The sequence below is a fragment of the Pseudochaenichthys georgianus genome, chromosome 19 (genome assembly GCF_902827115.2).
Source record: "Pseudochaenichthys georgianus chromosome 19, fPseGeo1.2, whole genome shotgun sequence".
Lineage (NCBI taxonomy): Eukaryota > Metazoa > Chordata > Actinopteri > Perciformes > Channichthyidae > Pseudochaenichthys > Pseudochaenichthys georgianus.
Genome location: NC_047521.1, coordinates 22,013,008 through 22,039,166, shown reverse-complemented (window position 1 = coordinate 22,039,166; position 26,159 = coordinate 22,013,008). Strand labels below are relative to the sequence as shown.

The following is a 26,159-nucleotide window of genomic DNA, read 5'->3' as shown; positions in this document are numbered from 1 at the left end:
AGGCAGAATTTGGAGGTTGTTAGCTACAAGATGTTTGAGCTGACTGTCTCCGTCCAAAGTTACAAAGACATTTGAGGATTACCTTGTTTCATTTATATGTTCATCAAAATGTTAAACAAATCAACTCCACATGAGTTGATTTGACATCTAAATGATTTATTTCTCGCCCTTTGATTCAGGTACACCGGCAAAGCAGCAAGGATGTGTCAGATTCCTCTTTCTGACAAACATTTCATGCAGAGATTTCATCAAGATGAGTGAGAGTTGGTTTTGGGAGGCTGGCACTTCTTTGGAAACGTTGTCATATTTGTCAGCACTGCACATCACAGAGATAATGGTGACATGAGGACAGTGAATGGTTTCTCCGTCAGTCACACAGTCGCCTCATGTTACCGACATCAGCCCTTGCTGAGAGAGCATGACTGAAGAGGATTTAACACTTGGTCTCACAGAGAGAGCTGCATCCAGAGGGATCACTTTCCTAACCGTCCACGCTCCTGGACCACCTACTGAAGGCTTTACATCCAGACTCCTCCAGTCCTGGGAATCAATTTGGTTTAGTTGATGGTCTTTTGAAACCTGCAGCAAGAACAAATCCAGTATTGCTGACACTTCAAAGGGTCTTTTCAACGGAAATTGGCAGGGGGAAACCTGTTCCTATTAAACCTATTGGTATTTAGCCATGGAACAAAGCTACATAATTATGAATTATCCTGAGAAATCTGATATTGTTTTCGGTATGATGAATCTTTATTGTTAAATGAAGTTGGAAATTGTCCTTGCATCACAGCAGATGTATTTGCAACATCAACAATGACTCAAGAAACAAGAGAACAGACATTTAACATAACATTATAATCAATGAAGACAAATTAGTTCAAGACCTTTTTAACATACATTGGATCTGGGATTGAACCCTCTATTTAATTTTAACTTAACTTGACTGGTGGACAAAAGAGTGCTTTATTCTAACCTTATTCAAACATGTGGCTTTGTATCTCATATTTGATGGTTAAAAGTCATATTCGCTGTTGAAGTCAGAGAAAATGTTGATGTCCAGCATTTGTCAAAATGGAAAGATGTTGTAGGGTTAGGGTCAGGGTTAGGGTTGAACGAAATGTCCCTTTTTCATGCTTTATAAACAGAGAAAAGTAGTTTTTTGACATAAGGGATAAATGGGGGCAATGTGCCTTTTGTGATTTAAGTGACCTTACCTTTTAAAACTCTTTTAATTCCCTCGACTTGTTGTCTTAGCCTTAGTTCAGCCTCTTCAATCTTCATGGATCAAACACAATTAGGACTCTTACACTGACACTAGGCGGCTGTAGCCTTTAAGGCCAGGGAACAGGCTATCACAAAGGACAAGCTTCCACTCACTACACAAGCCCTGCGTGTCATGGCTGACCTTTCCGTCCTCTTGCATTGTCCGAGCTAATTATCTTTTCTCCATGGCAGATACACCACAGCCTGCTGCCACTGTATTAACTCTGTCTGATAACAACTTGAGCAAACTCCGACACAACAGCTGAGTAGGAAGGGGCGTCGGGCTGATAACTGTTCTCGTCTATCGTGCCATATTCGGGCTGTCCTTGAACTCATTGGAGGGCAGCAGATAACTCATATCTACAGATGTGTTGATTGGGGTTTCAGAAATAAATCAGCATATTAAAATAGTCTGGACTGGAGGCTTGCTGGCAAACCAGACCAAAGCCTCTGGAAATAACATGTGATTTAAGCTGACCTTCATCATCGTATAGTCTGGGGACCGTGCAAAGCAGAGCTGAATTAGCCTTGCATACACAGGCAGAAAGAAATACCACCACAGTAGTTATAAACACACAGAGAAATATCCCGGAGCCATGAGATGTGGTGCATCAATTTATTTATTTAACATATATGAACATTGTGTTTATTTAATTTTTTTGTTAAAGACACAGTACATTTAGTATTTACATGAGATTCTACAACAACACTTGCTGGCAGAAAACAGCTTGATCATAGGATCAGGATGGGCAAAGGGAGGCTACTCTCTAAAGCTTCAGTATAATAATGAAATAATTTGACACCCCATTATTAAACTTGACAATCCTGTCATAACAGTCCATGAGAAACAGTCTTGCACATTGCAACAACTGATAGTAGTCTAACAATCCTAATAGTATGATGTTTAACAAAGCCAGCTGCTCACATCAAATCACTGTGACACGGGCTAAATGTAATGATGAGTCATGTAACGTGACATGTTTTGAAGCGTTGTATTATGATAAGTCATGTTATGTTGAGTCATATGTTTTGTCCTGTCATGATGCTTTGTGATAGGATTCCTTATGGTCAAATATGCCTTAAGATGAGTCATGCTATAATACTTAGTTACAATACGTCATGTTATGATACGTCATGTTTTGATGTGTCATGGTATGATGTGTCATGTTAGGATTTGTCATGTTAAGATGCAACATGTTATATTACGTCAAGTCATGATGCGTCAAGTCGTGATGCATCAAGTCATGGTGCATCACGTTATAATGCTTCATGTTATCACTCATGTTATGGTATGCAATGTTGCACTCAGTTAAGTTGCATTATGTTGAATTGCATTACTTTTATATTATCTTTTTACCGTCCACCAAGTCTCTGTCTTTTTCTACTATGGAGATTCTACACCGCACTGACAGAATGGCGAGATGTAAGGCAGGGCTAATTCACATTTCTCCACGATGGACTGATGGATTACCTTTGGACAGATCCCATGGGGCCTCTCTGCACACAATACATCCCTTTGACTAGTCTTCAGCCTCAATCAGGTCTCCTTTGCAGAATCTAGAGTAAGTATGGAAAGAGACAAGGGACTGATGGGGACTATCAAAAGCTTTGATTTAGCCTGATGAGGCTGGATAAAGAAGTCTGCAGAAAGGTGTCACCCAGTATAATAAGCTAAGCAGCTGTCATGAGGAGCGGTGGGTGACTTGGAGGCAGGTTGGCGACCAGTTGTTTCATTTGGGCTAAGTTAGACTCGGTTTTCAAGAAGAGGAGAGAAGGGGAACCAGAGGAGAAGCAGCACTGTCACTATAGTGACAGAGCTGATCATGGAAGGAGTGTAAAATGAACACACACACACACACACACACACACACACACACACGTAACTATAACTCATTCCAAGCCAAACAGATAATGGTACGCGTTGAAGCATTCACATGAATCTTACACTGCTTTTTGCTTTTTAAAAGCTTTTATCATTATCAGGATCTTCTCTTTGGAAGCTGAAGCTGGTCAGGCTTAATCATCAGCTCCCAGAAAAATTCATACGTGACACAGAGGTCATCCATCCAGACAATAAACACCTGGGCTCTGCTGTTCGAGTGATACTTTTGGATGAATTCCCAGAGAGAGGCAGGAGAATAAGAAATAATGCCAACATAACAGGTGCAACAACATATTCTGCGCAGTTAGGATTGTGTGATAATGTTGCATCTTGATAATCAAATATTGGAACACCTTTTGTAGTGTTGGGAAATTAATTTGCCACTTCTCAAAGCAGCCTTTCTGTATCTTTAACCGATTGAATGAAGAAGAACAAGCTATTCATTAACAAGCGTGGAGCATGATGATTTTACACAGGAAATGAATGTTGCTCATGATGATAGGAACATTAGTGGTGTCTATTCACCAATTTGTGTGGCAGATCTCTAAAAGAAAACATGATAAAACAAACACAAAAACAATAAAAGAGCAGCTGCTGCTACCATGTTCAACATTGTGATAGGCTCTTGATCATATTTCTATATATTTAATTTTTTGTCATATACTCTACATTCTGTCTTATTTTGTTGCTACATACAGTGCATTGCCCCAACATTAAAAGTAAAACATCTTAATCGGTGATAGAAAATTAGTAGTGCTACATAGTTGAACTACCTGATAACACGGTGTACTCCTAGAAATATCAAAAATATTTACAATACATAGTGGTAGTTTTCACGAAGAGTTCTCCCTCTTTACAAAATTCTTGTGCTTGAGCATTTGAAACACACACACCCAAATAAACACAGCAGGTAAAAAAGAAATAATAGAAAACACATTTCTTCTCCCCGTCTTTGTTCACCTCCTTTCCACTCAGAAAATGCTCGGTCCCTGTAGCCTATTTTTTTTACATTGAATTGAATCTCACTGGGAGCTGTGCAGAAGTGGCAAAGATGTGTTTTTCAGCCAGTCAATCTATTCCCATTAATAATAAAACAGAAAGTGACCCACTGAGGTGTCCTGAGGTGATGCCTATCTCTAGTCTAGACACAGACATAAAAAAAACATCTCATACAAACTGCTACATATAGGTTTTTTTCTATTTTTAACACTTTTACCTTGAAAAAAAGACACATTTTATGCATTGGGAATTGGAAGAAAATCTGAGAAATGGCAGTCGAAAGAAGTTGCGTAGATTCCGGCCTCTAACATAATGTCATCAACAGATCATTTTTGGCCTCCCTGGAGCTTGTACCTCGGGATACATAAAGACCAGTAAAGAGACATGGAGGGATGAGTGAGAAAGCAAGTCTAATCATAGAATCATTAGCACCACCACAGTGTATGGACAGAAAACACAAAAGTCTGGATGGCAGATTGAGCTGCTGAGAGGAGCAACACCGGCGGACTCTTAAACCGCTTCTCAGCTCGGGAAGAAGAGTCTTTGGTCACAAATCAAACCTAAACGGCATGTACCAGGGATAAGCTGTCCAAGTGTGTACCGCTGATTGATGATGTCCATTTCCACAGGCGGGGATGTGATCCTGAGCTTCTCTTTCATGGTTAAAGTACCTCTCCTTTTTCACTGAAGTCTCAGTGGCTGTCATTAACACCACTTCACAGCTTGTTATTACTGTGAGGAGCCAGCGAGTGTCCACTGCTAACATTTGTGTGGTCACACACAGATTTCGATGGCAGTTGCCATCACCATCTGGCTTTTGTTCTTGTCTCGGCCTGGCGACTGGTGTCCAGACTCCTCTCTGGGAGACAGCGGATCAGACAGGACGCTGCGTTTGAGCGGCGCCGGGCGGAGGCAGGTTGTTCCAGGGGGGGTGGAGGGCTCAGGGTGTCTGTGGGAGGACCGTGATGAGGTGTTGGACGAGGACGGGGTGCAACTGCCAGTGCAAACTCCTGAGCTTGACCTCTCGCCTCTCTTGGCTCGGCAGGATGCTCTTCTCCTGAGCTCGCTCACCAGCTCGTACTTGACAAAGCAGAAGACGTCCTTGACTCCACAGCGTTTTTCTGGCTCAGCAGCGAGCAGGCGCTGAAACATGCGCAAGGCATCATCCGTGAAGCGGCGCCACTGAGACGGGTACGTCCCCACAGGACACCCAGCTTTCTGCCAGCGCCGGAACTCCTCGTAGAAAGCGTCAGCCGGCAGCGCGGCCTCCCAGGGGAAGTTGCCTGTCAACATACAGAAGACGAGCACACCGAACGCCCACACATCCAGACTGGTGGTGACAAGGAAACCCTCAACACGGCTAGCGCGGCACACCTCTGGCGCCGTGTAGGGGATGGTGCCACTCACTCTTTTCACACGGCTCCCCACGCGCCGGGTCATGCCGAAGTCAGCCAGCTTGATGCGACGGCACTCACGGTCAAATAGGAGCACATTCTCAGGTTTCACATCTCTATGCACCAGGTTTTTACTGTGCATAAAGTCCAGGGCCAAACCCAGCTGTTGCATGCAGCGCTTGACCATCTCTTCCGGCAGACCAGCCTGAGAGAAGAAGAGAGTGGAGGGAAGGAGAAAGGAAGGCAGAAAAACATAGATTTAGATTGATGCAGTCCAATAGATAATATATACAGCTGTGTAGGAGGTAAGATACGGGAGGCAATATCTGTCAAAAGTTTCATGGTGAGTAGATTAGAGTTCAAAAGAGTAGGTGATGGTTATGTTGAGTTGAAGAATAAAAGATCATGGTAAAAAGTGAAAAGCTCAAAAAAGGGAAACTCAAACACAAGTTTTGAACCCTTTTTAATGAGTCGTAATAAGAACCTTGAAGTCCTCCAAGCGCATGAACTGAAATAGCACTAAAGCAAAGAGAGACCTTTGTGCAGTGAGGAAACCGGGACAAAGACAAGGCTCCAATCCCAGGAGAGCTTGTTAAAACTGCTGTGTGTGAACAAGGCGGGTGATTGGAGCAGCTCTGGCTGAGTGAGGATGGTGATTGGTGGAAGAAAGGATGATAGCTTTACCTGTGGGGGGATGATGTCGAAAAGGTCCCCAGCGGGCGCATATTCTTGTCCAAACACATAGCTGTCCTCCGTCTCGAAGAGCACGTCCAGGATTTTGATGATGAAAGGGCTGCAGCTTAGAGAGCCCGTTAGACTGTACTCCCGCAGGAAACTCTTGAGCTTCGTCTTGTTCTTGGTAACAAACTTCAGCGCTATCTTGGTCCCTATACAAAAAATCATAGAAATACATATAGATGGTCACATTTAAGCTCTGGTGTACTAAAGCCCAATGTAAATGCGAGCAGAGTGCTATTAAATTATGCATATTGAGCAGTGAAAACTGTGAGACATGGAGGGCATGACGCAGATATGTAATGGCGTAAAGAGTAGCCAATAGCGCTACATGTCCATTACAATCCCTCCCAGAGTTTCAGATGTAATAGAGTGGGGCACATCAAGTCATAAAACTCGTAAATAACTTAGCATTTCGTTACTTCCGGTTCCCTTGTGTCAAAGTCAGTGTTTTTTTGAACATGTGGTTAGAAGCCTGAAATAAGGTCTGTGGTTAAACCAGCCTAAGGGATTTTAACGTTTTGTTTTATATATCAGTAAATACCCCACTCGTGCATGTCTGAAGCTTCTATGTGTCATAAAAATGGCGGTTGCTAACAAGTGACTAGAAGACGCTACACAACGTCATCTTGCCGATACGAGACCGCCTTTAGCTTAGTGGTGGTGATGCCATGTGACCATAAAGTAGTTTGTTTATGGACTAGCGATTTTCACTTTTAACATTTACGCTTCAAAATTCACAAAGTAGTGTTATTACGTGGAGATTATCTTGCTGAACTAAACATGTTAAGTATCATGACTGTGTGTGTGACCCCTTTGCAATGCTAACTCCTGGGTCGGCCTACAAACATCATCACTGCATCACTCTATTCATCGACTACTCAAACGGGAAGACAGCCTCTGTCTCTCTCTACCCACGCCAATGGATTTAACTGACTAATCAGACACGGATGGAATAAAGAAAGGCGACAACCATGAATAAGTCGATTTTGAACTAGGCCATACATGTGCTGCTGGTAGAAGCGAGACACAGCCTCATCACCAACAATTTTCCATCGTTTTTCACCAAATCACAAACTAAAATACAATCAAGAACTCCTTCTCAATGGGCCTGGTGGTATCGGCAGGGCATGATCCAAAGCATCGTAAGCGAATTTGGAAGTGTTACCTGACACTGTCAGGGAGTGGAGAGATTTCCAATCACCCAACCCTGCCTTTGCAGCAGCTGCTATAGCACATTCATTCATATAAACAAGTACAGTGAATGAATCTTGTTCCCATTACACAACCAGCTGTTCCTAATCACAGCTGCAGAAAAACAAGCTTTTGAGAGCGCTCAAAATATCCATTGCCCCTTCAGCCCCTCTTCACTACTTTAAAGTGCTGAGCCTCACCGCTTTCAGGCTGCACCAGCTCTCTAGCCTTGATTTCCTTACAACCAAGGATTACACATTAGACCTACGAGAAAATCCTTTACAAAACCTTTTTACTGCCGCGACTTGATCTGCCTTAGCCAGTTATCTTCATCCAGGCACAATGTGGAGATCTAACACTGCTTTCCAAAATGACATTTTGTTTTTGTATATATATAGAAATTGTTATTGATTGGGATAAACCCCTTGAGATGCACCATCTCGTTTTCAAGGGGGTCCCGACAACAGCAACAACTTACAGACATACATAAACAAAAAGACAAAATGGAAAACATGACACACAAGACAAACCACATACAGTCTGTTAAGTACAATTCAAGCAACGCATACAATCATTACAAGCATATTAAGAACAGTGGTGTAAAGTAACAAAGAAAGTACTTAATTCAAATGTTGAGACACTTGTACTTACATTCTTTGCTACTTTGTATTTCTACCCCACTATTCAGAGGCAAAACGTGTACTTTTACTCCACTACATTTATTTAATACTTTTAGTTACTTTTGATGATTTAAATTATATTTTAGTTGGAGTAAACTCACCAGCTACCCTGCCGTATACAAAGTAAATAAACATGCTCAACCTTTACCAGCTTTGATAAACACATTCATGCATGGATAATTATAAATAAAACATATAATACATATTATTCTGAAATGGGCCAATTTGCCTAATGAGTACTTTTCGCACTTAACGTATATTTTGTTTCCTGTCTGACTTGAGTAATATTTTGAATGCAGGACTTTTACCTGTAACAGAGTATTCCTACACTCTGGTACTACTTTTACTCAAGTGCAAGATCTGAGTCCCGTTTCCACCACCGATTAAGACCCTCTAATAAAGCAGGGAAACAGATAACTCACCCTGTGTCCGGTGTGCCACCAGGTCCACCTTTCCGTACGTCCCCTTCCCCAGTTCGCGGATGTGCTCATACTGTTTGGCTACATCTGCTGCCGACAGAGAGGTGATGGCCAGGGCCTGCATGTCCTCCACTGGCACCCCCCCGCAGTAGCCCATCTTGGAGGTAGGTGAGCCCCCACCGCTGCCCACCCGTCCCGGCCCAGATGGAGAAAGAGACAGGCACGCCTTGACGCTGTGGGGCAGACTAAATGAAGAGGAAAAAACATGGATCAGTCAGATTCTCTTCTGCTATGAGGATGGCAGGCGATGTAAATGTTATGCAGGATTGTGTTTATTACAAATCACTCTTTTCTATTTTTGTCGGCATGCATCCATGTGTCTGCACGTTGTATCCCAAAGGGTGGTTAACTCAGGGAGGCTTTAACAGAGCTTGATTTCCATACAATCAATTCAAAGATGGCATCAACAGGGGAACTGCTTTCAGTAAATGCATTGGACTCTCTGCCGTCCCTCCAGATTACTCTGGCCAGCTTTCAGATATAGCCGGTCTCAGACAGCACTTACTGGCAGACAGCTATGGGAAATCAATATGGCCAGGTAGAGGGACTAACAAACGGAAAAAGGTGGAAAGAGCTGACAGTTTCAAGGTAAACATGCACTGGTAAGCCCCAGATCATCATATTCATACGTTTACAATTTCCAACAGCAGAAACAATCAGTGGTGGTTTCAGAAAATAGGTTGTTTAGCCTCGAAAACACATTTGGTTTGCATAGTAGGCGTTCAGGTGGAAATGCTGAAGAGGGGGAAAAAAGAAAAAACACTGCAAAAGAAAAGTTGTCGCTGATTTTTCAAAAGTGCCACGTTTCAAATAGGTCAAATTGATCCGAGGAGGGGGGCACGAACAGCTGCTTTAATTGCAAGCTCGGATGGAGTCAGACTGGCACCAAATGAACCAACTGACAACAAATCAAAAATCAGAGATCAGTGACTGTGCAGGTAAGCTTCATTTGCGGTGAAACAAATATTAAACAAACAAAATGGACCCTTTGGAGGAAATGAAGTGCAATCAAGTGCTCGTCAATCCCCACACACACACAATCAAATGCAATCATCCAATCATGCAAAGCACGCACACCCATACGACGCACACTAATAGGCAACAAATCAGCACAAACAATTTCACTGATGGCCTTTTTCATCCATCATTCAAAAGGAAAATGCTTTGTTCTCGTCTCCCTGCAGCCCGTCTCAGACGAGGGCAACCCAAACATGTCGACTGGCAGGAGCGTTTTTGGTAGAAAAAGGCTGAATTAATGTACGGTACGGTAACTAATGTGTAGCTGATAAAAACATGGTTATTTTCTGAACTTGTCGAGTTTCCTCAGCTACACTGTTGGACGAGGGCGATGCAGCTATTAGACGGAGAAAACGAAAATAGGATGCAACCATTTTTAGCCCTCTGTTCTTGGCTCATACTTAGTCCACTGGAAATAGAAAGTGCCTTGTGTGTTTCTCTGTAGATAACTTGATGTTATCACGGCCAGGGAGATGCTTATGCAAAGGACTATGCATATTGTAGCCTACTCAATCTCAGCGTGCCCACTGTGGAGCCTCCGGCGAGTCAACACACAATTTGATCATTATCAGGATGAGTTTGTGGTCAATGTTTGGAGATTAAACATTTAAACAGGACTGGAAGCACATTTCCTGGAAGCACGTTTGCTATGCCTATAACTGAAACGTTGACTTTAAATACATGTTTTATGTCAACAGATTTCACATATATTAGGTTATTTAAAAAGCAATATTAAGTTTAAATACAAAACAATGAGGTTCAACTTAATATTATAGCTTTCAACTAACTCAATACAGTTATGTGAAATGTGTTGCCCACGCCCACACACGCCCACACACACACACACACACACACACACACACACACACACACACACACACACACACACACACACACACACACACACACACACACACACACACACACACACACACACACACACACACACACACACACACACACACACACACACACACACACACACACACACACACACACACACACACACACACACACACACACACACACACACACACACACACACACACACACTGCAGAACTGGATTAAGAGTCTTGAAATGTGATGAGTGGTCGGGTTGTGATGATGACGCTGTGAATGGGAACCAGAAACTGCAGCGTAGTGCCCCTGAGGTACGGGGATGAAGTTATGTGGTCTCTTTAAGTGTTTGTGGGGGGGGGACGGACTGGTGTATCTGTCGCACAATGACACTCTATCAAAGGCCCTTTGTGTTCCCACCTCTGAGAGGGAGCAGCTGTGAGCCTCAGCACGACTCAGCATTCGTGCTCGACCACACATGCCCCACTGATCTCCCACGCTGCCCTCTGCTCCTCCACTGTCCTCTGAGGCAACCAAAGACAAGGTAACAGCAACACGCTTCAAATGCAGATAAAGACTTGGCTTAAAAGAAAGAAACTGCTTTGGTTTTGAGCCAGTCCCACTCATTGTAGAAGATCTGTGAACAGATCCTTGGGCTTCTCACTTATTCCTCTTTAACTGTTTTTGGTCAGACCTTGTAACCTCAATATTTGGGTGTTTTAATTGTGATAAAAAATCTCTGATATTTTAGTGTCAGAAAACCAAATTCAATAAACAGACCTTGACAAATAAATTAGTCCACCTTTTTAGTGACTGAAATAACTCAACAACTCTAAGATGGAAACTTTTGTGACGAGATAATTTCAGTTTATAGACTTACTTTGGTGATCCCAGACTTTTCTTCGAGCACAAAAGGTAACAAAAAAATTGGTTTTTAACTACTGGGTGGATTGGCATCAAATATGGTGCACACATCCATGTTTTAGTATAAAGTGAGACTTTCAATTTGTCCAATATTTAGGTTTCTGACTTTAAATAGTGTAATTCCCATCGTTGATTTGTGCTAACATGCCAAACTAAGATGGGAGTCTTGGAAAAGTGATAACTGCTAAACATCAGCGTGTTAGCTTTGTCATTACAGTATGTGCATGGAAACGTACTAGCATTTAGCATGAATCACAGCTTTGTCTAAGTGCAGCCTCACAAAGCTGTAGCATGCTATAGAGCAGATGCTTGGCATGGTTGCATATTTAATGCATTCAATGTTGTCTTCATGACAGGGCTATTTGTTCTCCAGAGAATAACTGTCTCGACATTAAAAATGCGTTAACATTGGAAGCTCAGATTGCAAATGGACAAATATCTGAAGTATTGTCATGTGACTCTTGACAATAAGTGTGTATTCAGGCAGTTTGCCCAGGGTGAACCTTCAGTTATACAGCTGCAATGAACTGTGACATGCTGATTAACCCATTAAGACTTCACAGAACTCTAACATGTATACAGATTCATATTTAGGAAAGTAGCTAAATTATGTTGAGGAAAAATAATAACATCAATAGAGTGGATGTTCCACCTTCAACACATATTTTACAATTTCTACACAAAGCATATCAGCCGCTTTGGTCTTTTTAGTCCGCCTCTCCTCCCTTTCTCTTGTCTGTTCCAGAAAAAGCAAATGAGGGACTAATGAAAGAAAGAAATAGATTGCAGAGCTCGCCTCATGCTACTATGCTAATGGACTAGTTGCTTTGCTCTCGGCAGAAGAGTCATTATGTGTGAAGACTGATCTCCTGTGCCCAATTTACTGTAAGAATGCCCAGCGTGCCATGCCAAGGGGTCAACGTGAACAAAGTGAATGAAATAGGATGTGACTGATGTGTTTTCTCTCACTGATTGAGAAAAAACAACTCATGGATGTATTTGAGTTCTGTCTGTCCCCTTTCAATGTGGATGGGATACAGAATTGAAACAAATGACTTATATCAAACCGGGCCACGGTCACTCACTTTAACAAATCATATGCTCTCAGCTTTGCCCGGCTGCTCATATGGAGGACCCCCACTGGGGCTCGAGTGCTGTATAACCCCTTCTCTGCTTTTCCCATCATGCCTCACTCTCTCTGGCTACTGTATGTCACACATCCAATGGATCTGCAGCCCGCTGGCAGGAGCACTGGCTGCTACCCGCCTCCTGCTGGGATGACCTCCACTTCGGGAAGGGATATCCCAAGGTTAAAGGGATCCAAACAATGACTGAGAGTGGAAATGTGCGACAGGAAGTGAAGGACACTCAGTTTGAGTACAGTGCAGTGTCCACAAAAGCCTCACAAAGAAGAAAATGGGCACACTGATAAAAAGAGACATCTCACCACAGAATAATAATTGTACTATATACTGCACCTCATTATACAATGCTACATTTATTTAAGTATAGTGTTAATACTGCTGCTACTTATCTACCTGAATGTGTCTTTATGATAATAGTGTTTTCGTCTCTGTCTATACTCTATCTTCAAATGTCCTTTTTGTGGGATGAATAAATAAATCTGATTCTCAATAAATCAAAATGTAATATGGGATTAAGGCTTCAGGATTAGAAACTAGAGCATTAGATTTCAAATTTCATCATAAACATAGTCAACATTGCCATCACTGTAATCATGTCCTGTATAGGAATCATTCCACAGTGAAGCATCACTGCAATAAAGACTAAGGGAACATGTTGTTCTGTAACCCCCTCTCTTACAATCCAGTAGCCTCAAGTTTAAAAGGGAGGCTTCGTGTGACAAGAAAGTGAGAGAAAAGGGGAGAGTGAAAGAGCAGGATTGGGGAAATCCAGTGAGACTAAATTGGAGCATCCCTCCCTTTGTAGCACATGCTGAAGACCATGTCCCTTTGATGTCAAATACATGGGGAACTGTGACTCTGAGCTCCAGAAGGAAAAAAATGGGGTATACAAGGGGGCGTGGCGAAATGATGTAAGAGCCTCGCTAAGGAGGACACTGCTCCCGTTTTGTTTTTTTCAGACTATTTCACCCTCCACTTCAAGGCACACTTTATGGTGATTTGCATCCGGCTCATATACCATAGCCTCTAACCACAATCAATGCACTAATGGTGATTGCTGAGGCTGCAATTAACCTCTCTGTCTCTCCCTCTTTCAAATCCAGCTATGCTTTGTTTGCAAATTGCTGCAAAAATATGGACTACCCAAACAATCAAACAGTGGTAAATAACCATCTTAGGGAAGATATCAAATGTAAAATATATACAAGCATGGCTGCAAATTATGCATAACACACATTAATGCTCACACACACCCACTCACAAATGCATGTGCACGTTATGTACATTGTGACTGGCAGGGGTGTCATTACGCAGCTGCTTTCTCACTAACATAATGGCAGGTTAGGAAGCAGATATTATGTGGTTCTTTATTTCCACCCAGCAGGGCGCATACTTTTATGGATGAGAATTAAAAACAAGTCCTCTACATGTGTTTGCCTCCTTTCTGTTCTCTGAGCAGCCATGCTTTCCTATAGCAGCTCAGCTATTGCCAGACTGTGATTTAGTCTGATTTCCTTTTATTAGACTGATTGTGTTTGGACCCCATTTCCCCATCATTTTTGTGAAACCGTGCATTATTTAGAGGTTAGAGTCTGTGTGAGATGCACCAATGGGTTATTCGGTGTGTGTGTGTGTGTGTGTGTTTGTGTGTGTGCGCGCGCCAGCTGTTGGATTGGGACATTGTCTGGGATCTCCTGTTTCCATATAAATCCATAAGATCGTAGTCCTTTCATGTGTTAGCTGTGGTGGCAGATGCCCTCCTATCTCTGCAGACCATGTTTGGGACATTTGTTTTGACTGCCAGAATGTCTTTGTTTATTTCAAGATGGAGGATTTCACAAGGAAGATTTGGTGAAGATGAAGTTGAAGTCAGATCCTGAGGCATATTTGTTTTCAGATTACTGCTGCTGTGTTATCAGTGCAGCAGCATTTTCTACCATGTTCATGTCCATTCTGGAGGAATTGAATGCTTCGTCTGATTGCTGATGTTAGAACTGTATTTAAAAAATGAAAGCATTCCGTATGTTTACAGTTTCTAAATTGTTTGGAGTCATTATAAGCTACACATACCTTTTATTAAAAAAGCAACTTTGACTCTGAATTGGATGTGATTTTGGGATAAACTCCTCCTTTAAAGCTCTCAGCCATCACTGCTGCCTCTCTCCATCAAAACAATGTTTCTGAAAAAGCCCTGTGTATTAGGCTAACTCCCTTTCACTGAGAGTCCATTACCATCCTCCAGACTTTGCTCATTTAAATGCATCAGACAGCATTAACGATGAGAGATATCACCTGTCTGCCCCGGGCAAAGTATAAAGGGCCATTAAGTGGATTCCCACTGATGTCCTCGCATCCATCTAGCACATGACCGTATCAGAAAAGCATGGGGAAAGCAAAAAGGTGCTTGTTTTATACGAGTACATGCACATTAAATCGCGTAATAAGCTCCACCATTAAAAGAGTTAATGATAGTTGTAAATAAAGCTGCTGGCATTGATGCTTTATGAGACACTGTATAAAAGGTGAATGTATAAAGTATAAATATTGTCCATGAGAGTGGGTTCAGAAAACAATCATCAGAATGACGTGCTAAATTGAAGCTATTTAAATAAAAAACTACATAAAATGCAAAAAATGTGTGCATTAAAGATGGAAAAAAACAGATTTTGACTCAGGTTTTTTTTTTTTTAAACATATATCAGTTTCTTTCAGACTTGCAGACACCTCAGGGTGCATCTAGGTGTTACACACTCACCTGCTGGCGACCTGTCTCTCTCCTCCATGGTCCTGCATCACAGCTGCTCTGCTCCACCGGGCTCTGCAGGAAGCTGACGGACGAAGCTCCTCTTTTATGGATCAGGTAGACTAAAGGTGCTTAAAAACACGCAGGTCCATTGAAAAAAACAGCTTGACTCAGATTTCTTCAGTGCCTTCTGCTGCCCGCCCAAGAAGAAGAAAGAAGATGCCCGTCCTGCTTCTGGAGATGCTCTTTTTTTTACTTTTTCTATCGGAGGCGGATTAACTCGTCTGACACTGGAGGCAGAGATGAGGAGACAGGCTGGGATCCCTCCTCTGAGCGCCCACCATCTCAACCTGCCAAGCAGCGGGAGGAGGAGGAGTGTTTATCTCTTGCTCCTCCAGTGGTCCGCATGACCCAGTTCAGCACCACACACGCGGAGGCAAACCCATTCACGCACATCCACGCATGCAACACCTCTGCGCCCTGCAGCATCAGCATGCATGGACCAATGTTCCCACTCTCTCCAAAAACGGTGTCTCTCACTGTCTGCGGGTCAGCCTGCTGTGTCCGTCAGTCCAGCGGGACTCTGAGGTTGAGTATGGGGAGGGTGGGGCGGGGTGGTGTTGGGGGGTGTCTCGGATGCTCTGCTGGTCCTACCAGTCAGCTCCCTCATTGTTCACCGTCTCCACCCTCTGGCTAACTAATACGCGCACGTGTCCTGGGTCCTAGCGCCTGCTGTCAGTGGTATAAAGTTATTAATTTACTCAAGTACTTGTAAATAGGATTTTGAGTGTCTTTTAATTTACTGGAGTTTTTCAATTTGTTGCTACTTTGTACTTGGGTTAAGGTCAGATCTTATACTGAGGTGAAAGTATAAATACCAGAGTATATGAATACTCTGTTACCAGGGGCGGCGAGTGCTGTAGGCTATAAGGCTAAGCCTTCCCAAATATTTGTGTCACTGCATCCTGGTAAAATACAAATATAATGTTGTCTGTGTCTTTGACATTAGCGCTGCTAGCCACCTGTGCCCTGTACTACGAAGCCAGTTCAACATACCCTGGATATGTTTGAGTAACAAACAACAAACTAACAACAACAAACTAACAAACGAGATCTCGCTAAGCGGTCCTACGACGCTGGTTATCAACTCGGTAAATCAAGCCAGGGGCCCTTTCTCATTTCTCTAACTCCCCTCCTCGACTCCTATCCTCGATACTTAGTCCCGCCCACAGGAGATGCGAGCGGAGGAGCCGAGGAGAGGAGGGGAAGCAGCAGGCGGTTAGAGAAATGAGAACTCCTCTCCTCTGAGCGGTCATTTTAAAGAGACGTCCATTAATGATGACAGGAGGCACAGCAGCCCTCTGTCTGACGGACAGATGTGTTCATGATGACTTATATATTTACTTTGATTCATTCACAGTGCGGTATAATGAGACAATAACAGGCTACATATGCAGACACACACACACACACACACACACACACACACACACACACACACACACACACACACACACACATATATTTATATCAATATATACAATTTCAGAATCAAACAGAGCACTCTCATAATAACGTAACACTATCGGAGACTGGATATACCCCCCCCCCCCCCCTCTCTGGTCGCTGCAATGAGGAAAATAAATTACGGGCCAAAAGTTTTATTTACAAGTATTAAAAGTAAGCAGAGGACACCAAACCAACTGAGACCTGTCTGTCCGCTGCATCCACGCACTGTACAACACACACACCTACACGCTGTACCACACACACCTACACACTGTACCACACACACCTACACACTGTACCACACACACACCACACACACGCACATACAGTTCCTAAAACAGGCTACAGCCGTTGTGTATTTTATTATGTGAAGCACTAAATGGTTTTAGATTTTTTTTTAAATATCGACTCCAGATATCTACTAAACTAAAGCAAATAAAAAGAGTAGGCCTGTTATACTGAGTGATATATATTATACACACTGCTCTGCTTTCTGCACGGACCTCACAGCTGTTCTCACTGTAAACATCGCGTCGCGATGAAAGCAGTTAATAAAATAATATCCAGGGGATGAATGCAGAGCTGTCATTGGCTGAGATAAGTCCGGCCGTGCGTCACATCTCTGTTCCCGGAAATGCATCCACGAAGGAGCCGTGGAGGACCGTGGAGGACCCATCAGTGTATCCTCGGTTATAGCTCCTCCAGAGAGCCCCCTCAACGCTCGATCCTCGGTCCTCGAAGTGCATTTAGAGAAATGAGATGTCCTTCAACATGGCGCGCTGAAATTCATTTCCGGGTCACTACCAGAGGACAGAGGGGTCGAGGAGTCGAGGAGGGGGATTTGATGAAATGAGAAAGGGCCAGGGTTTCTCTCACCAGCTGAGAGCGCGTTCACGTGAAAGGGGCGGGGTTAGCTACATTTGACCAATCACAAACAGGGACAAGTGTACTGACAGCGCAGCGTCATACTGGGTTGTTTATTTAGTTTAAAAAAAATTATCCAACGAGTTACAGACCACTCTTTCCTCATGTACGTCAATGGGAAAAAGTGTTTCCGCGCCCAGCAACCTAAAGGAAGTGTAGTACCGCCGTTTGGCCACAACGAATATTCTCATCAGACTCCGGCGCACTTCCTGGGGGCTTGGTTTGAGCAGTATGACGGATGGCTACAATGGTCTGTTTGGTATTTTGAAAAAAAACTTCACAGACATGTTTTATATAGGTATGGCCCTACAATATATTTTTCAAATATAGCATGATAGGTCCACTTTAAAGTAGGCTATATGTAAAAGTACTCCTTATGCAGATTGGCCCAATCCAGAATAATATATATTATTTGTTTTGATTATAATTATTGATGCATTAAAGTGTTATCAAAGCTGGCGAAAATACAGCTAATTTAAATAACTTTGTATACTGCACGGTATCTTGTGAATTTACTTCAGGTGGAACTAAAGACTTATTTATGTGTTGATAATATTTCACATCATTAATCCAAATCTGCAAAGTATGAGTAAAAGTACACGATTTACCTTTTAATTGTAGTCGGGTAAAAACAGAAATTGAAATTCTCAAGTAAAGTACAAGTACCTTAAAATTGTACTTTGCGACTTTTCACAACTGCTTCCACCCCACTACAAATTAGAGGTAAATTGTATACTTTTACTCCACTTCATTTATCAAACAAGTATATGTATATTTTGATTCTATAGAGTATTCCGACACTGTGGTATTTCTACTTTTCCTTCAGTACACGATCTGAGTACTTTTCCCACCTCTGCCTTCACACAACCACCCAGCCTCAAATGCCTCCATGAGGTTTTTTTCTTTACTTTTGATTCATGATTTGAAGGAACAAGCTGCTCCACTCTTGCATAATTCAACAGCTTATGGGCTAGGCTTATGGGCTAGGCTACTTCGCACTGTGACTTTGCCAACTGTCCTTATTAGGTAAGAGCCAGGCAAGACTTTCAATTAATTCAGCGCCCTGGCAGCCACCCGTATACTGTACATGTTTAACAACAGGCCTCATGCCAGACAAAGTTTGCCAAGCAGAACAGATTGGACTGAGAAAACAGCATCGAGATAACAGGGATAACCTTAATGCTCCATCATTAAACTGATCAGAAGGGTTTATGGGCAATGCTCATTTAGATCCACTGAAGAGATAAGAAGTTTCTTCATCTTATTTTGGCCTCAGGCTATCAAATGTCAGTCACATAATACATGCAGAGGAGCAGATTTTTATTCCCTATATTCATGGTTTTTATACTTGTTCTGTTTTTCTCTTTTCATCCAGCCCAGATTTACTTTAAAGAGATGCAGGTCAGGCTCATGAGATCATGTCTGGATTACTGAACAGGTCTGACGGGCACAGGTCCAGGGAACCATATTGTCCCCCAGGGCCCCCCTTGGCATTCACCCACAAAATGTCACTCAAAGAAACACATACCGGCCGGGATGAGACTCAAAATGGCCGAAAGTAATCACATCATTACCACTAAGAGAAATAACTTGAAATTATCCTCTGTGGCTAAATCTGGCACATGTACATGATGGACTCAAGTGCTCATGTTAATTAATGTGCATTGTCTCTTCTTAAATAAATACATTCAAATACAAAATGACCCAAATAAAGACGTGAACAATTGTTGTTGGTGGATATTGAATAGCTTAGTTTTCAGCACCTCTTTGAAACATTCAGGTGTCTCACACACTGCAGAACGGGCTAACAGGCTGAGAGTTTCCTCGGGGTCATCTCATAAATCACAGAGAAGGTCGAGCCCCGTGGGCTGACAGCAGAGAGCGTCGGGGGTCAAACACACTTGGGGGACACACACCTATGAGCTGGGAACAAATAGAGCAGAGCTGCTCCTCCTCTCTGCACTTCAGACACCACGCTCATGTCCTAGTTTTTACTTTTTTTGTGTCACCTCAAGTTTCTTGTTGTAAAGGGGTGGCCTTGTTATTTCACTGCTCTCAAATTCATCTTCATACGGAGGACACTTTGTGTTCTAGCTGCCCTATAAACAGAGGGGTTGGGACAGTGCCCTGTTTTTTGGGTTAGGGCTATCTATAACAAAAGTAAAGAATATATCTTGTTAAAAAGAAATTCAAGGTTCTTCACTTGACGATAAAATCCAATGAACATCATTTTACTGCAAAGAATGTATGGCCAAAACTGCCAGGACAGGCCACAACCCCAAAGTAAAGTGTCTGAAAGTATTCAAGTCTTATTTGTCTTATTTAAGCATACGGAAAAGTGTGAAGGGAGTTGTCTAAAACTTAACAAGCAGTATTTACTTAAAACACTTTCCCCTATCTTATTTGTGAAATGTGCCAAAAACAACATGTGCAAAGAAAAACTGAATTCAACTAAATCTCTGGAGAATTTAGCAACATTTGCTTCCAACAGCAGGTACCTAAACTTTGAACAAAAGAGAGATTTATTTCACTTTAGCAAACATATGGCGTACCAGGAAAATAAAAAAAATGGTAAATATTATTGCTGCTGGCGTACAGAGCACTAAAGCATCTGCTCCAACACCTCACACATTGGTGTTTGACCCTCCTCAGCTGCCCCTCTCCGTCTACTTTAGCTCGAGATTTAGCTTTTTCACTCTTTCAGTCTCCCTCGTTTCCTCAAAGGCAGAAATAACTTTCTGACTGTAGTCACAAAATATACATTTGACATTCGTCTTTAATATTCAAAAACAGGAGAAACAGTTATTTACAGTCACACCACTCACTGAGTCATATGGTCCTCCTCTTATCTGTCTACATCCTTCAATAACCCTCCATTTAATTTTGAATTTCATAATCCCATATGCGACAGTCACAGTGAAATTCTCATAGAGCCAATTGTAACACATATAAATGAAATTGAGTGATACAAATGTACGTTTTTAATGATAAAAAATAAATAATAGTATATGCACAATAGGGAGTTTATATTCCCAGAGCTCTCATAAAATAATATGTTAAAGCAACCACTAAAAGTAATTGTACAGATTTGTTTCATCCCGAATACATTGTTCACGGTACAATTTAGTAAAAAACACACTAACATTTATTTTATTGCTTCTTTTATGTGTTTAGTTCAATTGGGACTGCATTTCCCACAATTCCACTTGGTATTTGCTCCTCGCTGTTGGTTGGCCCCAGTTGATGACGCTAACAACATGCGCATGTAACCTTGTGCTAGTGTGCAGTGTTGTTGTAAAACCAGCTATTGAAACGGTGTTAAAACATATTTTAATGTTATATTTAGCATTCAGAGATATTCGGTAGTCATGAAAAAATATATTTTACCAGTTTCTGTCTTCGGGACAGTGTTTGGAGTTGCTGTTTTACTGAAGTGAGTACAAATGACATGATGTAACTGTACATTTCACACTGCATGTGTCACATTTGCTGCTGAATACAGTGTTAGCTTTACATTCAGACTTAGTTAACAATATATTTACTTAAAATAATGTCTAGTTGTTGTACTGGGTTGAAGGTAGCTTAATTGGTTTAGGTTTTAAGTATGCTTAAGTAGTATGTTATTTCCTTCCATTATGAGTGATTAACACTTAAGCTGTTGTATACAAACCAGTACACAACATCTTCACAAAGAACAGCCCAGTTATATAAATATATCTTCTTCATAAAGGCAGCTTTTATAACAAGGTGGATGTATTGGATTGAGTAGATGTAAAGGTGTTAATGACATTCTGCTCACTCATTCACAGTTAATAAGGATTGTGTGAACGCTGGGGAATTCTTCGTTTTTCTGTGTTATCTCACTTACAGTTATGAGCCTCAATAGTTCATTCAGTTCAAGTCAAGGAACAAACACCTTTTTTTGAAGGTGAGGTCAAAAGTTCAAGACTGTGATGAAAACAAAAACATTGTGTGTTTCAGTCACAAAACTGGATTCATGGCAGAATAAACCTATGAGGGGTTTTCTTGGATATAGTTCAGCTGGTTGGCCCCAATTCCTCCCCATCTTTATGCAATTTGAACAGTATTAATAGGCTGGTTGTCCCCAAGTTTGTTGTGCAACCAATTGAACATATCCAATATGAACCACAACACTGACAAAAGGACCTTAACTTAGATGTTGACACAGGTAACTGCAATAAAGCTTGGCCCACTTTAAAAACACTTCACAGCCATAGTCAATCCGCAGGGGTTGTTTCCCTTATGTTTATGATTAGGAGTCATGCATACATTTTACACTTAGCTACGGCCCTTATTGCATCAGTTCATATTTTTGATTAAGTGCTGCATATTCCCAACCCAATTAAATAGCACAAATCAGTTGCACAGTAAACCCTGAGCTGTACTGGACTGGATATAACTTGAGTATGACTTTCCTCAATATATGTTAATTTCAGCCTCCAGTACAATATTTTATCATTTCCCATCTGACACAGCTTGTAAAAGGAGCTCTCTATCCTGCTGTATAAAGATTGTCCTGAGTAAAAGCATTGGGCTGATCAATTGGCGGCTGTTATAGTATGTAAGCAGACAGGTAAGGTAGACAAGATAGAAAAAGTTGAGTCCAGGCTCATTAGGAAGCAAGAGAGACAGAACTGACATGCTGAAATAGGAGGCTTGTGTGAATGCAATGGCACTAAAGTAATTATTCTTATAGGGAACATATGACTGGAGGCCGGTGTACTAGTAAAGCTACCTTAACTGGGAAGACTGTGGTGATAACGGGAGCCAACACCGGCATCGGGAAAGAAACCGCCCGGGACCTGGCAAAGAGAGGTGTGGAGCAAATATCTGATTTGGTCATACAATCTTCAGTTGTTATTTTGCTCACAAGTCGTGCTTCTTTCTCCATTCTGGTATCATCAGGGGGTCGGATCATTATGGGATGTCGAGACATGGAAAAGTGCGAGACAGCTGCCAAGGAAATACGAGGGAATACCCTGAATCCTCACGTTTATGCTTGCCAACTCGACCTGGCCTCAATGAAATCCATAAGAGAGTTTGCAGAGAAAATCAAACAAAGTGAGGAAACAAAACAAGTCACCGTCACTACAGTTATGTGTTCAGTTATAGAGATGAAGCACACCATAAAAGCGTATTTAATATGATTGTAAGTTATAGTTATACCATTTTAAAATCATATGGCTGTTTCTATCAGTTAGTGATTTATGTCTGTTGTCAAGTTTTGTGTGGAAACCAGGAAGAGTGGCTTTACATCAGATAATGGGGATCCTAATAACATCCTAAAATCAATGTTATTGTCTTGCAGAGGAGCAGCGTGTGGATGTTCTGATAAACAATGCAGGGGTCATGAGATGTCCAGAAGGGAAGACAGAAGATGGATTCGACATGCAGTTTGGAGTTAACCACCTAGGTACCTCATTTAAATCAGACTTTGTTTTTCTAAACTCTACATTTTTTGAATGTAAATATCTGAACTCGATCACCACCTGATTCCGATAGCTTCTGTCTTCCTCCAGGCCACTTCTTGTTGACAAATCTTCTACTGGATAAGTTGAAAGAGTCCGCCCCCAGCAGAGTGATCAACCTGGCCTCCCTCGCCCACATCGTTGGAAAGATGGACTTCGAGGACTTGCACTGGGAGAAAAAGAAGTTTGATACCAAGCAGGCGTACTGTCAGAGCAAGCTTGCCAATGTTCTGTTCACCAGAGAGCTCGCCAAGCGATTACAAGGCGAGTCCACTGGCTGCTGCCTATGTGGGCATGTGTGGGAGGGAGTATGGACTTGTTTGTAATTGGCCATTGGATATGTATTTTTTGTGTGTGTGTGTGTGTGTGTGTGTGTAACAGGCACAGGAGTCACGGTGAATGCTGTGCACCCGGGCGTTGTTGCCACGGAGCTCGGGAGGCACACCAATCTGCACCAATCACGGTTCTCCACCACTGTGCTCAGTGAGTATCCTGCTTCCTTATTGGAGTGTAGAGTTTAGAGAAATCAATAAATGTTAATCTAATGCAAATGCACAAATTACCTTGGACTGTATGAACTCTGTTACATGGCATTGGTCTATTCTCATCTACTCTGTATGTATAAATACACTTTAACAGACTGCACTGCTGCTATAAAAAGTTTCCTACTGACAACCAAGTGTAGATGCTATTTGATTTAAAATTATTTCCATGGTTTAAAGTCAGTGTTGGATTAAGTATTTAGATTCTTTGCTGAAGTAAAGGTAGCAATACCACTTAAAAAACTCCATTAACCACCTTGAGATATCTTCAGTAACAAAGGTATCTGTTCATGTATTACACATGTATACATACACATCATTAGTCTACACTCTACAGTGTTTTGTTTTACAGTACAGTATTCCAGTACTTGTTCCATCCTATATTTTCATACTTAACTCATTCCTGCATATTATCATTGCACTAACTAATTAGGTATTCTCTATGTTGCATTGTTGGATGAGCTTTGGATTTAATATTGTTATGTCAACAACTATGCTCTAACTGTATGTATAAATACAAATAAAGCATTTAAATGTTGAACCTCCCCTACAGGTCCTTTTTTCACGCTGTTGGTGAAGAGCCCAGAGCTGGGGGCCCAGCCCAGCATCTACCTGGCCGTGTCCGAGGAGGTGGAGGGGGTGACGGGGGCGTACTACGATGTGATGACAGAAAAGGAGCCGTGGCCTCAGGCTCTGGACGAGGACGTGGCTCTCAGGCTGTGGGAGGTCAGCAGCAGGCTGGTGGGTCTGGGGGAGGAAGGACAACTGAAGCCCCCGACAGAGGTCCAGAGCAGAGCTGCCCAGCCGGCCCTCACACAGCCGAGCGGACAGAGCGCAGATGTGGGAGCTGAGGGGCTGTAGCTGGCCTCTGGACCTGCAGGGGATAATGGACCTTTTATGGCTTGAGCTGAAACAACTCTCTGTCTGAGTGTCTGCTTGTCTCTGTAAATGTATTGTTTTGTCCAAGCCTTCATGTTCCTGCATCAGGATATTTTCTTTAACACATTTGAAAGTGGACTCTGACTTTTTTCTTTTTTAAATCAATCGGAATCAAAATACTTTATTTATCCTGGGGATAAATAAAGTTAAAGTAAAAAGGTCCAAAACAAGATCAAATAAAATCAGCACATTGATATGAACATAAGAAGTTTATGTAAAAATGTGCACAGTGTACTCCAATAAAGTGACACTATGTAATATATTAGCACTTTCATTACATTACTATTATGAAAATGTCATAAACAAACACACTCTTTAATATACTCCGGGGTTTGCTTCTACCGCCTCATTTGGTCTGATATGACCCGTAGCCTATAGAGGCTAATGTTGGCAATCTTTCAAACAGATATTGCCCTGTAATGAACATTAGTGAGTCACTTTGTTTCTTTGACTTTTCTACTTATTTCAGGGCTACTTTTACACAATACATTGAGAATTCCTCCCTGAAATCACCTTATGCATAAGCACAGACAGTATCTCACACAGACAAGGAAAATGAGTGAGTCAAGTCTCAGTCAGTAATTTGAACCACATGTATTTACAGCAGAAGGCATTATACTTATTTACTGCAGGTTCACATTGAGAGAGTTGCAAATGGTTATTATTGTGGATTGAAGCAGAAAATAATGACAAATAGCGCCATCTGGCGGCTAGATTCTAAATACAGACGGTAGTTTTATGTTTTTGTCATTTGTCTTACAGATCATGCAAACAACACTGCTCATGTATCTAGGTGTGCAAATGTGTTCAAGTGTGTAAATGTTTTCTTTATATTGAAAGCCTTTGATTGAATGTAAACCTGATAAGGAAGTCAGTTTGTAGATTACTTTTTGTAATCCATAATAGAAATATGATCTGCTTTAAACGAAAATCAGATGTGTAAATGTTGCATGGTTTTTCATTGCAGATTGCATTGTACTGCATTGGACTGCAAATCACTTCCCATACAGTACCATTTTATTATAATATTCACAACAAAATCAGAAAATGCTAAATACTTTTTCTAATTTTCTGGAATTGTTTGTGTAATGTATTATACTTGACTACAAATATTGATATTGTTGAACCTTTCTATGGTATAAAATGAATTAGCACTAAAATAATTTAGTTAACTTTTTGTTTTGCTTTTGCTCTTGTTTACTTTTGCCTCTTAAAAACAAATCAAGTTACAAAAGCACTCATCTCATTTTCTAATCGTCTCAGACCTCTCAGTGCACAGAAGAATACCCATCCCAAAAGTATTTGAGAGATCCATTGCATAGGGCTTTTTCCAACAGTGAATCCCAAAGTACAGATCAATACGGGACACTCTGCTCTAATGCACACCGATCATCATTTTCCCTGAAACTGTAAACCCTTGATCGTTTATTTCAGTGTTGGTTTACCAGTGGAGGCTCGCGCTG

General features: G+C 41.7%; 2 protein-coding genes across 2 annotated transcripts; one reads left to right on the top strand and one right to left on the bottom strand.

The window, feature by feature from the left end:
• Nucleotides 1–1,874: 1,874 nt before the first annotated feature.
• Nucleotides 1,875–15,856, bottom strand: sbk1 (SH3 domain binding kinase 1). Its single transcript, XM_034106687.1, has 4 exons — nucleotides 15,306–15,856; nucleotides 8,570–8,811; nucleotides 6,223–6,425; nucleotides 1,875–5,743 (listed from the first exon to the last, which is right to left on the bottom strand). The coding sequence occupies exons 1-4, from the start codon at nucleotides 15,341–15,343 to the stop codon at nucleotides 4,919–4,921; spliced, it is 1,308 nt and encodes a 435-aa protein (XP_033962578.1). The 5' UTR covers nucleotides 15,344–15,856; the 3' UTR covers nucleotides 1,875–4,918.
• Nucleotides 15,857–20,982: 5,126 nt separating this feature from the next.
• LOC117465170 (retinol dehydrogenase 13-like) lies at nucleotides 20,983–25,863 on the top strand. Its single transcript, XM_034108089.1, has 7 exons — nucleotides 20,983–21,159; nucleotides 22,444–22,562; nucleotides 22,653–22,808; nucleotides 23,056–23,160; nucleotides 23,267–23,479; nucleotides 23,597–23,698; nucleotides 24,311–25,863. The coding sequence occupies exons 1-7, from the start codon at nucleotides 21,095–21,097 to the stop codon at nucleotides 24,616–24,618; spliced, it is 1,068 nt and encodes a 355-aa protein (XP_033963980.1). The 5' UTR covers nucleotides 20,983–21,094; the 3' UTR covers nucleotides 24,619–25,863.
• Nucleotides 25,864–26,159: the final 296 nt, after the last annotated feature.